Source organism: Anomaloglossus baeobatrachus, chromosome 2 (genome assembly GCF_048569485.1).
Source record: "Anomaloglossus baeobatrachus isolate aAnoBae1 chromosome 2, aAnoBae1.hap1, whole genome shotgun sequence".
Lineage (NCBI taxonomy): Eukaryota > Metazoa > Chordata > Amphibia > Anura > Aromobatidae > Anomaloglossus > Anomaloglossus baeobatrachus.
In genome coordinates this window covers 705,374,901-705,388,380 of record NC_134354.1, presented here as the reverse complement: position 1 = coordinate 705,388,380, position 13,480 = coordinate 705,374,901, and the positions used below count along the sequence as shown (strand labels likewise).

Genomic DNA, 13,480 nt, shown 5'->3' with positions numbered 1-13,480 from the left:
CCGCTCGAGCGTCTTCTCGAGCAGTAGAGGCGCGAAGGCCAAAACCCCGCACCGAGAGAGGAGGGGCCGGAAAGAGCTAAGGGGGACGCGATGGCGGCTGGACGCATGTAGCTGTAGCTATAAAAGCAGGGACGCCAGGACTCTGCAAACATACCGTTCCTGGAAAGAAAAAGAAGCCATCATGTGGATGCCGTCCCGCGACACCGTAGCCCCCGCGCCTGGAACCGCGGCGTGGGTGGAAATCCGAACTGCGCAGCTCTACCAGAGGCTGCAGGTGAAGATGCAGCTCCTCATGGAGGAGTGGGAGGCCGACATGGCGGACGTTGTAGCCACCGTGCGGAGACGCGAGGAGGAAGCGGAGAAAGGGAGGGTGAGTGACCCACGTCCCGATGCCCAGGAAGGGCCGGTCATCGCGGCTGCAGGGCCCGGTCCAAGCCCTCTCCCTTCGCTGCCTCCCTCGCCACCCGTCCCGGAGGCCGTGACCCCGCCACTAGGCCTGCTACCACCGCAACCGGTAGCAGTACCCAGCGTCCCCGCCCAGGCGGGCCAACCTGTAGCCGGAGCCCGCAGCAAGTCAGCGGTGTTGCCGTGGAAGACTCCGAAAACAGAACCGGAGGCATCCCCTGAGAAGTTCCCCGAGCCGGAGCCGATAGCCCACTCCGAGCAGAAGGCCCAGCAGCGGAAAGCCCCTAGGCCCATCCCCCACACCTCGGCTGAGGTCGCGCCGGGTTGTTGCTGCAAGGCAGCGCCCAAGGCCAAGACACCGCGGGACATGCCGCCCAGATTCCTGACAGTGGGCAATGTCCAGGATGTCCCGCGGGGCCCGACCCGTGCGCCGGCGCTGGCGGCAGCGCCGTACTGGGATAGGGAGCCGGTACCGCTGGGCCTGGAGATCGCCGAGAGGGAGCGGAAGAAGGCCGAGCTGGTAGCCAGAGCTATCCGGGAGAAAGAGAATCTCCGGCAAGCGACGTTCCGTGTCCGGGGACCGTTGTACGAGGGGCAGGTGAGGCGGTTTGATGTCCGCCGGGGCTACGGGTTCATCTACAAGCCGGGCCTGGAGGCCGAAGTATTTGTAGCCCGGCGGGATGTGCATGCCCACCTGCCCGAAGAACATCCCGGCCGTAACCTGATGCCGGGAGATATTGTGCAGTATACCCGGCACTTTGGGGAGCGAGGGTGGTTTGCGCTGGACGTTAAACTCAGGAGGGGCCCGGAGGCCCGAGCGAGCGCAGACCTCTACCCCTTGGCAGTGACCCCAGCGCTTGAAGAACCGGAGTAGGGCAGCGGATGCCCGCAGCACAGTCCCCGTTGGGACCACCAGCTTGTTTGTTTGAAAGTTTGCAAGTTCTGCCAATGATGAAAATGATTACCGAACAGTAACCTGATTTGCTTTTGTGATTTGCAACCGGCTGGAGCCGGCACCGTTGTCCCCGTGGGGACCGTTTAAAAAGTTATTTGCATGGAGGACTATCCATGGACAAGCCCGTGAACTTGCAGGGCAACCACAGACGTTAGTGGCTTGTAAATATGTTGTTTACCGTTACCGTTTTCCGCAGGCCGCCTCCGGAGAGGCAGGTTGGAGGGAGGGCCCTGAGCAGAGCAGGCTAGGGCCCAGCCACCAAAGGAACCGGTGGCTACCCTCTGGAGGGCAAGGACAGATCCCGCTCGGGTACCGTGTGCTGGACTGTGGGTCAAGGGGTGCTGCCTGGGCTTTAGGGGCAGCATCAGGGCCAGGTTACTTGGGTGGGAGAGAGCGGAAACCGTAACCGTAAACCGTTGCAACGTTAAAGAAAATGTGCCTCCCGTAAGGGAAGTTTATTAAAAATGTCTTATGTTATGTTTAACCCTGTTATCCCCTTTTACAGAAAATAAAACCAGTGTAGGACGGCAGCCCGCGGACGGTCTGCATTTTGCTAAGGGGGAATGTGTCGCCCTGGGCAAGCCAGGGGACACAGGTCACACACCACCACACCCCACATCCCAGGTAGGCACACCTAAGCTGAACCAAAAATCCTTGTTGCCTTCCTCCAGAGGCTGATGATTCACACCAGGGGGTGGGCCAGGCGGTTGGCTCCGCCCACCAAGGAGATCACAGCTCTGGAGGCAGGAAGTACCAGGCAGTGTAGTCAGGGAGGAGGAAGTGGAAGGAGTGGAGGAGTAGCCCAGACAGGGCTAAAGTAAACAACGAAGTGAAAGTGAAGAAGTAAAGGAGTAAAGGAGGAAAGAAAGAGTGGTGACAGAGAGAGAGAGGAAAGCCTGAAGGTCCAGCTGAGTGCAGGGCAATTGAGCAAGGTCAGCAACAGCGGTGACTGTCTGGAGGGGGACAGTTCGGAAGTTCCTGGAAGGACCCCGTAGGCTGTGTGCCCGGTGGTCTGGAGCAGTGTTCCGAAGGACAGTCAGCACCAGGGCAGGGGCCTCTCGGACCCTGGCAAGGCTAGGAGTCGCCAAATTTGCCGAATCCGTCAGTGAAGGGGACGCAGATCCCCCAACAACCAAGTCCCGATTGAAGGCAACAGCCCAACCCGTACAACAGAGGCACCGCCACCGCCAGGGCACCAGTCTCTGAGGGCCAGCGCCTGCGGGCAAAGTGTAGTGCTCCTCCGGCCCAGCTTGAAGCCGGGGAGCGGGTTACCGGTGGGGACCCATCGCAACCAACAGTGCAAACAGGTGCAAGGAAGAGGGACATCACCGTCACTTACCGGGAAAGCGAAGGCAGCCGTCCGTGGGACCGTCCTACCAGCCGTTTGGTTTACCGTAAAAACTGTGTCCACGTCTCAGGCTGAGTGAGTACCACAGTGCCGCAAGGCACAGCGCTGCCCCCGCGTCCCTGCGCCCACCAGGCCCTGCACCTCACAAGCCTTCACCGGGCCCCGGGATCACCAACCCCTACCCACGGAGGGGCAACACAACACCTAGCTGCTCCCCTTCACCATCCCCGGGATCCCCGCATTGAGCAGCGGTGGTGCTACAAATCACCACAACCGTGGGTGGCGTCACGGACATTATCCCAACACCCCAATCCCCCTTTCACTCACGGGCGAGGAGCGCCGCTCGAGAAACCCCCGGGATCCGGCCCACGGCTCGAGCCACCACTGAGCAGCCGGACCCGAGCAGAAGGGGCGAGCGCGGTGTGCTGACACCCTCCTCCCCGCCCGCGACATTGGACTCCAGCCAATCAGACATTGACGACCTATCCTAAGGGGTACTTATTACATTAGGGGTACTTATTACATTACGACATCGCATGCCGATGCTGCGATGTCGAGTGCGATAGTCCCCGCCCCCGTTGTACGTGCGATATCTTGTGATAGCTGCCGTAGCGAACATTATCGCTACGGCAGCTTCACATGCACTCACCTGTCCTGCGACGTCGCTCTGGACGGCAACCCGCCTCCTTCCTAAGGGGGCGGGCCATGCGGCGTCACAGCGACGTCACACGGCAGGCGGCCAATAGCAACGGATGGGCGGAGATGAGCAGGATGTAAACATCCCGCCCACCTCCTTCCTTCTCATAGCAGCCGGGACGCAGGTAAGGTGATATTCCTCGCTCCTGCGGCTTTACACACAGCAATGTGTGCTGTCGCAGGAACGAGGAACAACATCGTACCTGTCGCTGCACCGGCATTATGGAAATGTCGGAGACTACACCGATGATACGATAACGACGCTTTTGCGCTCGTTCATCGTATCAAAAAGGTTTTACACACTACGACATCGCAAGTGACGCCGGATGTGCTTCACTTTTGATTTGACCCCACCGACATCCCACATGCGATGTCGTAGTGTGCAAAGCCGGCCTAAGGATAGGCCATCAGTGTTAAAGTAGTGTCCAACTTCTGTAAATAGATGTTACACAGGGCCTTTGTGTATGTGAATTGAGTGATGTGTGGCACCCCTGAGGCTTCCGTCGCCACAGGTCATTGCACCCCATCAGTGGTGTGATGCCCCATTCTGGGTGAGGAAGGGAGTGAACACCGGTCCCCTGGTAAATCCACACTACACCCATTGCTAGGAACACACTGGGACCAGGGATAGTGGCAGAAAACCCTCCCATGCTGCATGCTGGGAGGGGTCGTAAGACCCATCCCTGCTCCCATAGGGTGGTAGCTTAGCAACCGGGGGGTGGGAAGAGCCAGCCGAGTGTAGAGCAGAGAGGAAAGTCAAGTTAGTTTCAGTTTACCTCAGAGAGTGAGAGAGTGAGGAGCCAGCATGTAGAAGTTGAAGAGAGAGTGGGGAAGGAGGAGGAGGCCTGCTGGAGGCAGGCAAGGAGGAGAAAAGAAAGGAAAGAAAGCTCCAAGTCAGTCAGGGGCTGAAAGGAAAGAAAGAGACGCTTCCTGGTGAAGATCCTGGGACTCAGAGGGTCCAGGTGACACCAAGCAGAGAACAGAAGGAGTCGCAGGGCCACGGGCAGTCTGTAGAGCTGTCCAGGGCAGTTTAGAGCTGCGGTGGCCTGGTCCACAAGAACATCGGTGGAGGGAACTAGCTGCAACAGGGGACGGTCCCTAGAGACTGGAGGAGTACAAAGATCATCTCCAAACGGTAAAAACCGAGGCCCAGGGAATGTTGTAAACTCCCCGGGCCAGAACCCATAGCAGAACTTCCAGAACAGGGGTAAACAGCCGACAGGTGACCCCCCAGCCTGGAGGCTGTAGTGGAGGCCAAGCCAGGTTTATCTTAACAAAGGCAAGGCTAAGGAAGACAGCAGAAGATAAAGACACTAAGAGAAGGGTACCGGCTTTCACTCTCAGAATCACTCAGAAACGGCGGAGGTCCCTGACAGTGGTCCCAGCAGTCCAAGGGTCCCCGGGACCCGACAAGAATTGTGAGTAAAGAACTTGATCTGCACCCTTGGAGTGGTCTCTGTTATTTCACCTGCATAGACATTCACAAGCACCAACTGTGCCCCGGGCATTGCTCCACCTGTGGGGAGCAGTACCATCATTGCTGCCATAACATCATCCCGGTGGCCTCACACAGCTGCGGTGGCTTAATAGCCGCAGACCACACGTGGCGTCACGAACACAAACTTTATTCATCAAGCCACATATTATACTGACACCCACCAGGGCCACGGAGCCGGGCCCAGCCACCACTGACTACCACCGGACTAGTCCGGCCCGGCACCGGGTGTCCCATAGCCCTGGGGTGGGCGAGTCAGATGCCTCCTAAAAATAAGTAAAGGTAATAAAATTGAGGATTTGTGACAAATTGAGATGTGCTGGGAGTGATGACTTAAGAGTGATCTGGAGTCAGTCTTGTAGAGGTGAGAAGTGTGTGCATGTACAGTAGAGAATCATAAATCTAGGTGTTAAGCTGCACTTATACTGAAACACTATGGATCAGCGAACATTTCAGTGTAAACAAGCTTTTGATCACCCGATGAATGACCAAGATTCACTGAAGCTTGCTCGTTGGGTGAGATAATCTTTTGGCTTTCACATACGATAATCTCAGCTCTTGACTGATGAAGTTGGATTCTTTGTGGATCTTGGATGAAAGCTGTTCCAGAGATGAAAGACAAATCATGCTTATTTCTAGAGATGAGCAAACTTGAAGTTCTGTGTTTGGTACAAACTCAGACTTTTCAGAGAAAACAAAGTTTAGGTTTGGAGTTCAGGTGCTTTACGATTGCACACCACTCACGCAAGCATTGCTGTGCTGGGTATGCTCGGTGCTCAGCCCAGGATGAACCACTTGGCATGCTTGAACAGCTTGCACTGGGGGTAACAACAGTTTGATCAGAAGTAATGTGCACCCTGCCAAAAAAAAAAAAAAAGTAAAAAAAAAAAACCCTGCTCACCCTCCCTTGGAAGTGTTCTGTTTATGGCTGGATTTATGTGGGTGGAGACCAGAACTACAAATTAGTGACTTCAAATGATGTTCAGGTCAAGTCCGGGTCCCAAATTTGAACGTTAAAAAAGTTTAGTTGGACCAGCAGAACCTGAAGTTGCATGGGTCCACTCCTCTCTAATTTTTCACTTCGAAGTGAGATAACGGAGAGCAGTGCCATCAGAATATCCACCATCTACTGTTCAGTGAAGCCCAGCCAGAAAAATGGTCTTCATGAAAGAATTCCATGAGAACGCTACTAACAGAAGTGGTGGAGATTGGTAAAATAACGAGTGGCTGCAGGCGACAATGAATGCATCATGGTCAATAGAGGGTCTTTGCAAGTTTAGGGCTGCAATTGAGCAATTGGAGATATAGATTTGGTATGGATTAATGGTGTTCTCAATGCTGAGAAATACAAGCAGACCCTTATCCATCATTGAAGTGTCTGATTGGGGTCATTGTCCTGCAGAACAAATTTGAAGTCAAATGTATAGATAATGTCATTGAGAACTATGTTCAGTGTAAAGAACTAGGAGTCCTGGAAGTGATGATCCGGCCCCACACAGCCTAAGGGGAACTTTGCACACTACGACATCGCAAGCCGATGCTGCGATGCCGAGCGCGATAGTCCCCACCCCCGTCGCAGCTGCGATATCATGGTGATAGCTGGCGTAGCGAACATTATCGCTACGCCAGCTTCACATGCACTCACCTGCCCTGCGACGTCGCTCTGGCTGGCGAACCGCCTCCTTACTAAGGGGGCGGGTCGTGCGGCGTCATAGCGACGTCACACGGCAGGCGGCCAATAGAAGCGGAGGGGCGGAGATGAGCGGGACATAAACATCCCGCCCACCTCCTTCCTTCCGCATAACCGGCGTGAGCCGCAGGACGCCGGTAAGGAGATGTTCCTCGCTCCTGCGGCTTCACACACAGCGATGTGTGCTGCCGCAGGAACAAGGAACAACAACGTAACATCGGTCATTTCCAAACTATGGAAATGACCGACGCTGCACCGATGATACAATTACGACGATTTTGCGCTCGTTAATCGTATCATAAAGGCTTTACACACTACGATATCGCCTGCGACGCCAGAAATGCGTCACTTTCAATTTGACCCCACCGACATCGCACCTGCGGTATCGTAGTGTGCAAAGTGCCCCTTAATCTCATCATCATTGAGTCTGTCTGGGAGTATATTAAATTGTATTTACACAAGTTATCTGGATGTTCTGTAAATTTGAAAAGTTCACAAATCTTGGAGGGGAGCATAATGCAAAGAAAAGTCTGCTCCGCTCATGTCCTACTCCATTGTTCTATTAGTTTTATTTACTTATTTTTTACATCATTCAAACATGTGATGTGATATTTTTACATCAGATTTTCCTCGACCCAAGACCAAGGGTCAGACATACCAAATATGCATCATATGCAACAATATATAGTCTTTATAGAAAATAAGACTATTTCCCACTGTAAAACAGCACCTCAGAGCACTCGTAGAGGCCCGGTGGATAAGGCCCTGCCGTTTACATGAGACCTTAGAGCTAATTCACACAAATGTAAGAAAATATGTCTCTATTGGATCCAAAAAAAAATTTCTGTTCTGTATGGAGTACCATTACCATATTACCATGGGTCAGTTTATATGTCTCCAAATATTCCTAGATGTGACCCAAAATGCAATCCTCTATTGTTCTAAACCATTGTCACGGGTGTGTCACGACTGACAGTCATGTGGTTTCTGGCCATAGAAAGTCACAGCGTTTGGCTGCGCAGAATGATCCCTGACTTTCTATTGTTCCTGCTGTCAGTATTCATTGTAATAGGTAGCTTTCCTGCTGGATTTTCATCTCTTCTCATTTAGGATCGAGGGAGCTAAACTTCTGTCCAGCTGCTGATTATCAGTATTCCCCTTGTGCTTAAATACTCCCATATTCCCTGGACTGGTGCTGGTGACATTATTCAGCTCATTCTAGCTCTGGTTGCAAGCAGGAGGCTTGTACTCCTCTGTGGTATTGTTACTGAAGCTTTGCTGAACTTCTACCTGAGTCATTTGTGCATAAGTAGTTCATGCAATTTTCCCCCTGTTTGTCCTCCTTGTGTCTTCTATAGTTGCTTAGTGGGGTTGATGAAGAGCTCATCTCATCCGTTCCCTATTCAGGGTCTAGCACTAGGGATACCTAGGGTCAGGTATCAGGCTCAGCTGAGCCTATCTAGGGTGTTGAGGGACCCCAGGGACCAGAAGTAGGTTTGGTCAGGGGTCACCATCTCCCCTTTCCCTAAATGTAGGGGTTCCCTTCCCTTTCCTTTCGCCGTCCGCTTGTTACTTCCACGTACCTAGCGTGATACCCATTGAATCCAGGTCTAATAAGAATTCAAGACAAACTGTTTTTCTGATCCTTCTTATGGATACGTTTATTTTGAGTCGTGATTGGGAACTCTCTGACACAGATCGGTATTTTCCATCACAGGTGCTGCTTTTTTATTATTGCACCCTTGGACTCGAGCCATTAACTATCGTAAAACTTTGTAGGGGCCTTCTTACTTTATGCTGGCCTTTCCTGGTAGTATTTGGTGCACCTATAATGTATTAATAGTTATGGTTTACAACATCCATATAATTCACTATTTGCACTGCCTATATCCATTGCCCCAGTCATTGGCACTGTCTCTCTTCTTCACAGACCTTTGGAGGATGGTACTTCTACGTCCAGGCTTACAAGTCTCTGAAACACAAGGCAACCAATATGGACGTACTCATTGTCCTGGCCACCACCATCGCCTATATTTACTCTGTGGTTATCCTGATTGTGGCCATCGTGGAGAAGTCTGCCCAGAGCCCGGAGACGTTCTTCGATACACCCCCCATGCTGTTCATGTTCATCGCTCTGGGGAGATGGCTTGAGCACATAGCAAAGGTAATTGGACTAGATTGGTCTCTGTGGGGATCTCCAGGAAATCTCTCAGATCCTGACTGATCCCGGGAGGATGTTTAACCCTTGCTACTGCTTATGTTGTCAGCACAATCTGATACCTGCGCACGTTGGCACTGGAGAGTCGTTTACTTGGCAGGATAATGATGTCCCCGTTAGCTTATATTGGATTTACGCAATATTTGCAGGTTAATCCTCCCCTGTAACGTGATCTAACTGTTTTTAAGCTTTTTATAATAGCAACGATTGCTTCACTCCTATGTGCAGTATATACTATAATTCGCCCATAAGGGTGTAAAATTGAAATGCACAATATATTCTCTGTCAATCACTGGATCATTGTCACAAATGTGATACAAAATCCTACTAAAGTTTATCACACTGAAATAATTGAAGCAAAAAATAAAAATAAAAATGGTCCTTTTATTTCCCATTTTCCTTGGGTCTCCTGCATATGTGGGAATCTAATAATATGTTTTATATAAAGGCAATTTTTGCATCAATGTTTTATGGGGTGTATTGTTTTTTGTCATTTAAAGGGAATCTGTCACCAGGTTTTTGCCACCTAATATGAGAACAGCATAACGTAGGGGCAGAGATCCAGATTCCAGCGATGTCACTTACTGGGCTGCTTAGTGTAGTTTTCATAAAATCACTGATTAGTAAGCAGTAGATTATCAATACAGGAGTACTTGGCGTGCTGTCAGGTAGTCCAGCATATTCATGAGTTCTGTATAACTGCTAGATCTGCAGCAGAGAAAACATTGATTTTATCAAAGTGACAGCAAACATCTCAGTAAGTGACACATTGCTGGAATCAGGGTCTCTATCTCTACATTATTCTGCTCTCAGATGAGGGAGCAAAAATCGGGTGACAGATTCCCTTTAACTACTTTTTGTGCTGGACTTTTTAACATTTGTAACTATGAAAACACAAGGTAGAGTTATAATACGCACAGAACCAAAGACTTGTCCCTAACTTTTCACTCTCACACGACATTGGTGTACGGAAATGAACACTGCCGATCAGACCATATTTTTCGGACCATAAAACAAATCTTATCTTAAGATGCACCCCAGGTTTAGACAGCAGAAAAATAGGAAAAATATTTTTGCTATTAATGAAATCTTCCCATGCAATGCAAACTGGAGGACTCATTATCACAAGTTTTAAAGTACTAGGTTGGGCTAGGAAAGTAAAAAATGTATTGCTAAATGGTTAATCTAGTCTCCAAGATCCTATCCCAATATGTAGAAAGTGTAATAATAACAGCAAATACCTCCACTTAAAATGTAGATATGATTAGATATGTCACTTACCTCATGTGCAGGGCATTGCAGCTTAGGTATCTATGGCTACGACAACTAGCACCTAACTAAGTGCCATATGAATGGTCATAACCATGGATATGTAAGCTACTGTAATGCCCTGCACATGAGGTAAGAGGAGACATAGCTAATCAGGAGAATTATACTACATTTCTAATTGGAAGGATTTGCCTACTATTAATATTACAACTTCTACATATTGGGGAAGGATCTTGGAGATGGGAATCCCGCTTTGATTCTCACACTCACGCACACACACTATACTTTACCACATCCTGCAGATCATTCCAGGCATTTGATTGATTATATGACCTGAAAGGTCCTTGAGCTAATCAGGTGGAAGGTCCTTGAGCTGCTCAGGACGTGCAGCCTCCATGCAGTTCCTGGCAACTTCCTCCCGCTGTTCTGCACCGATCACAGAGATCAGTGTGGGGCAGGAGGATAGGACCGCTCTCTCTGTGATCAGGCAGGACACGGTGTCAGAGTTCTCCTCCATCACAGGAAGCTGCCTCCGAATTATAAGACGCACACACTTTTTAGCAACCGTTTTTCTTGCTAAAAAGTCTTACAGTCTGAAAAATTTGGTACATCCTGAGAATATTATATATTAACTAGAAGGTGGCCCGATTCTAACGCATCGGGTATTCTGGAATTTATTGTGTAGTTAATGTATGATTTTTGTTATATATATCGATGTTGTTGTGTGTAGTTGCCAAGTGTTTGTGTAGGGCGCTGTAAATGTTCTGGGTGTTGTCTGGGTGTGCGGGGGGGTGGGGGGGAGGAGCGGTGTTTGTGTGTTGCATTGTGTGTGTTGCGTTGTTTGTGGAGCGCTGTGTGTCTGCAGCATTGTGTGTGGTGCTGTGTGTGTTGCGCGGTTTGTGTGGGTGTGGAGTGCGTGTGTGTGTTTTGGGGGAGGTATGTTTTGTGCAGTGTGTGTGTTGCGCGGTATGTGCGTATATTTGTGTATGCCGCGGTGTTTGTGTGTTGAGTGTTGTGTGTGTGCGGCGTTGTGTGTCTGTGGGTGTCTGTGTAGGGTGGTGTTTGTGGTTCCCAGTGTGTGTGTGGTGTGTTGTGCGGTGCGCGTGTGGCGGTGTGTGTGTGTGTGTGTTTTGGGGGGAGGTGTGCACCCCCATCGTGCTCCATCCCCCATGCTGCGCACACCCCATCGTGCTCCATCCCCCATGCTGCGCACTCCCCATCGTGCTCCATCCCCAATGCTGCGCACCCCCAATCGTGCTCCATCCCCCATGCTGCGCACCCCCCATCGTGATCCATCCCCCATACTGCGCACCCCCATCGTGCTCCATCCCCCATGCTGCGCACTCCCCATCGTGCTCCATCCCCCATGCTGCGCACCCCCCATCGTGCTCCATCCCCCATGCTGCGCACCCCCCCATCGTGCTCCATCCCCCATGCTGTGCACCCCCCATCGTGCTCCATCCCCCATGCTGCGCACTCCCCATCGTGCTCCATCCCCCATGCTGCGCACTCCCCATTGTGCTCCATCCCCCATGCTGCGCACCCCCCATGCTGCGCACCCCCCATCGTGCTCCATCCCCCATGCTGCGCACCCCCCATCGTGCTCCATCCCCCATGCTGCGCACCCCCCACGCTGCGCACCCCCCATCGTGCTCCTTCCCCCATGCTGCGCACCCCCCATCGTGCTCCATCCCCCATGCTGCGCACCCCCCATGCTGCGCACCCCCCCATCGTGCTCCATCCCCCATGCTGCGCACACCCCATCGTGCTCCACAGTCACACATCAGACCGTATACACGCACACATCTGATCGCATACACTCACACCCCACTTCTCCCTGTGCCCTCCGGTGGGCTCCGGTCCCAGCAGCTGTGCTGCACGCCGTGCTCCTCTGCCTTCTGCCGACACTCACAGATCCGATTGCATACACTCACACATCAGAACACACACACACATCCGATCGCATACACACACACACACACACACACACACACACACACACACACACACACACACACACTCTGACGATATCGCACAAACGCGCTCACACACTCACAACATCCGGAGATACCACATGCTTCCGGCCATGTGATCCTCCGGCAGGTCCTGGAAGGTCACTGCACGCACAGTATCGCCGACGAGAAGTAAGCGATATCACTGGATGCTGTGAGTGTGTGGATGCGATCTGATGTGTGTGTGAGGTGTGTGTGAGAGTGAGTGAGTGTGATCTGATGTGTGTGTGTCTGTTCTTATGTGTGTGTGTGTTCCGCCGCTGCAGGACCTTGATGCGCTCACCTGCTCCCGGTCAGCGTCTGAGTATGGCTGCGGGGTCTTCTTTCTTCTGTCTTCTCTCTTCTGGGGGTGCCCGCTGCCTATAATGAAGTGTCTTGCAGTGTCTTTAACTCTTTCACTGCTGCATGACACTTCATTATTGACCGCAGCGTATGCCGGCTCCCTGCACATGTGTACCGGGAGCCGGTGTTCGCTGGTAACCATGATACACATCTGGTAACTAAGGGAAGCGCTTCCTATAGTTACGCGATGTGTATCATGGTTACCAGCGTACACCGGCTCCGTCACGATCCCAACATTGCAAAGTTATGTCTGGGCTGGGGGAGTCGGGGCTTCGTTTGAATTCGGGGGAAGGGGCGTGGCCGAGCGGTCGATGGGTGCGGAGGGTCGGGGCGAGCGGCCAATCCATGCGGGGGGCAGGGCCAGGCCGAGGCGAGTGGCCAATCCGTGGGGGGGGGGGGCCAGGCTGAGCCCAGCGGCCAATCCGACAGTTGTCACTCTAACGACACTGTCACGGTGACACAATTTTGAAGCAAGACAGACAGACAGAATAAGGCAATTATATATATACTAGAAGGTGGCCCGATTCTACGCATCGGGTATTCTAGAATTTACGTATTGTGTAGTTCATGTATGATTTTTGTTATAGATATAGATATATAATATATATATATATATATATATATATATATATATATATATATATATATATATATATATATATATATATATATATATATATATATATATATATATATATATTAGATGTTGTTGTGTGTAGTTACCAAGTGTTTGTGTAGGGCGCTGTACATGTTCTGGGTGTTGCCTCGGTGTGGCGGGGGGTGAGAGTGGTTTTGTATGTGTGTTGCGTTGTTTGTGGAGCGCTGTGTGTCTGTCGCGTTGTGTGTGTGTGTGTTGCGCGGTTTGTGTGGGTGTGGTGTGTTTTGGGGGAAGGTATGTTTTGTGCAATGTGTGTGTTGTGCGGTATGTGCGTATATTTATGTATGCCGCGGTGTTTGTGTGTTGGGTGTTGTGTGTGTGCAGCGTTGTCTGTGTGTGTCTGTGTATGGCGGTGTTTGTGGTTCCCTGTGCGTGTGTGTGTGTGTGTGTGT

At 51.4% G+C, this 13,480-nt stretch overlaps 1 protein-coding gene across 1 annotated transcript in view; it reads left to right on the top strand.

The window, feature by feature from the left end:
* ATP7B (ATPase copper transporting beta) overlaps positions 1-13,480 on the top strand; it is a 132,814-nt gene that overhangs the window by 34,223 nt on the left and 85,111 nt on the right. Inside the window, 1 exon segment of the mRNA XM_075334581.1 lies at positions 8,520-8,753. Coding sequence (XP_075190696.1) covers positions 8,520-8,753 — 234 coding nt within the window.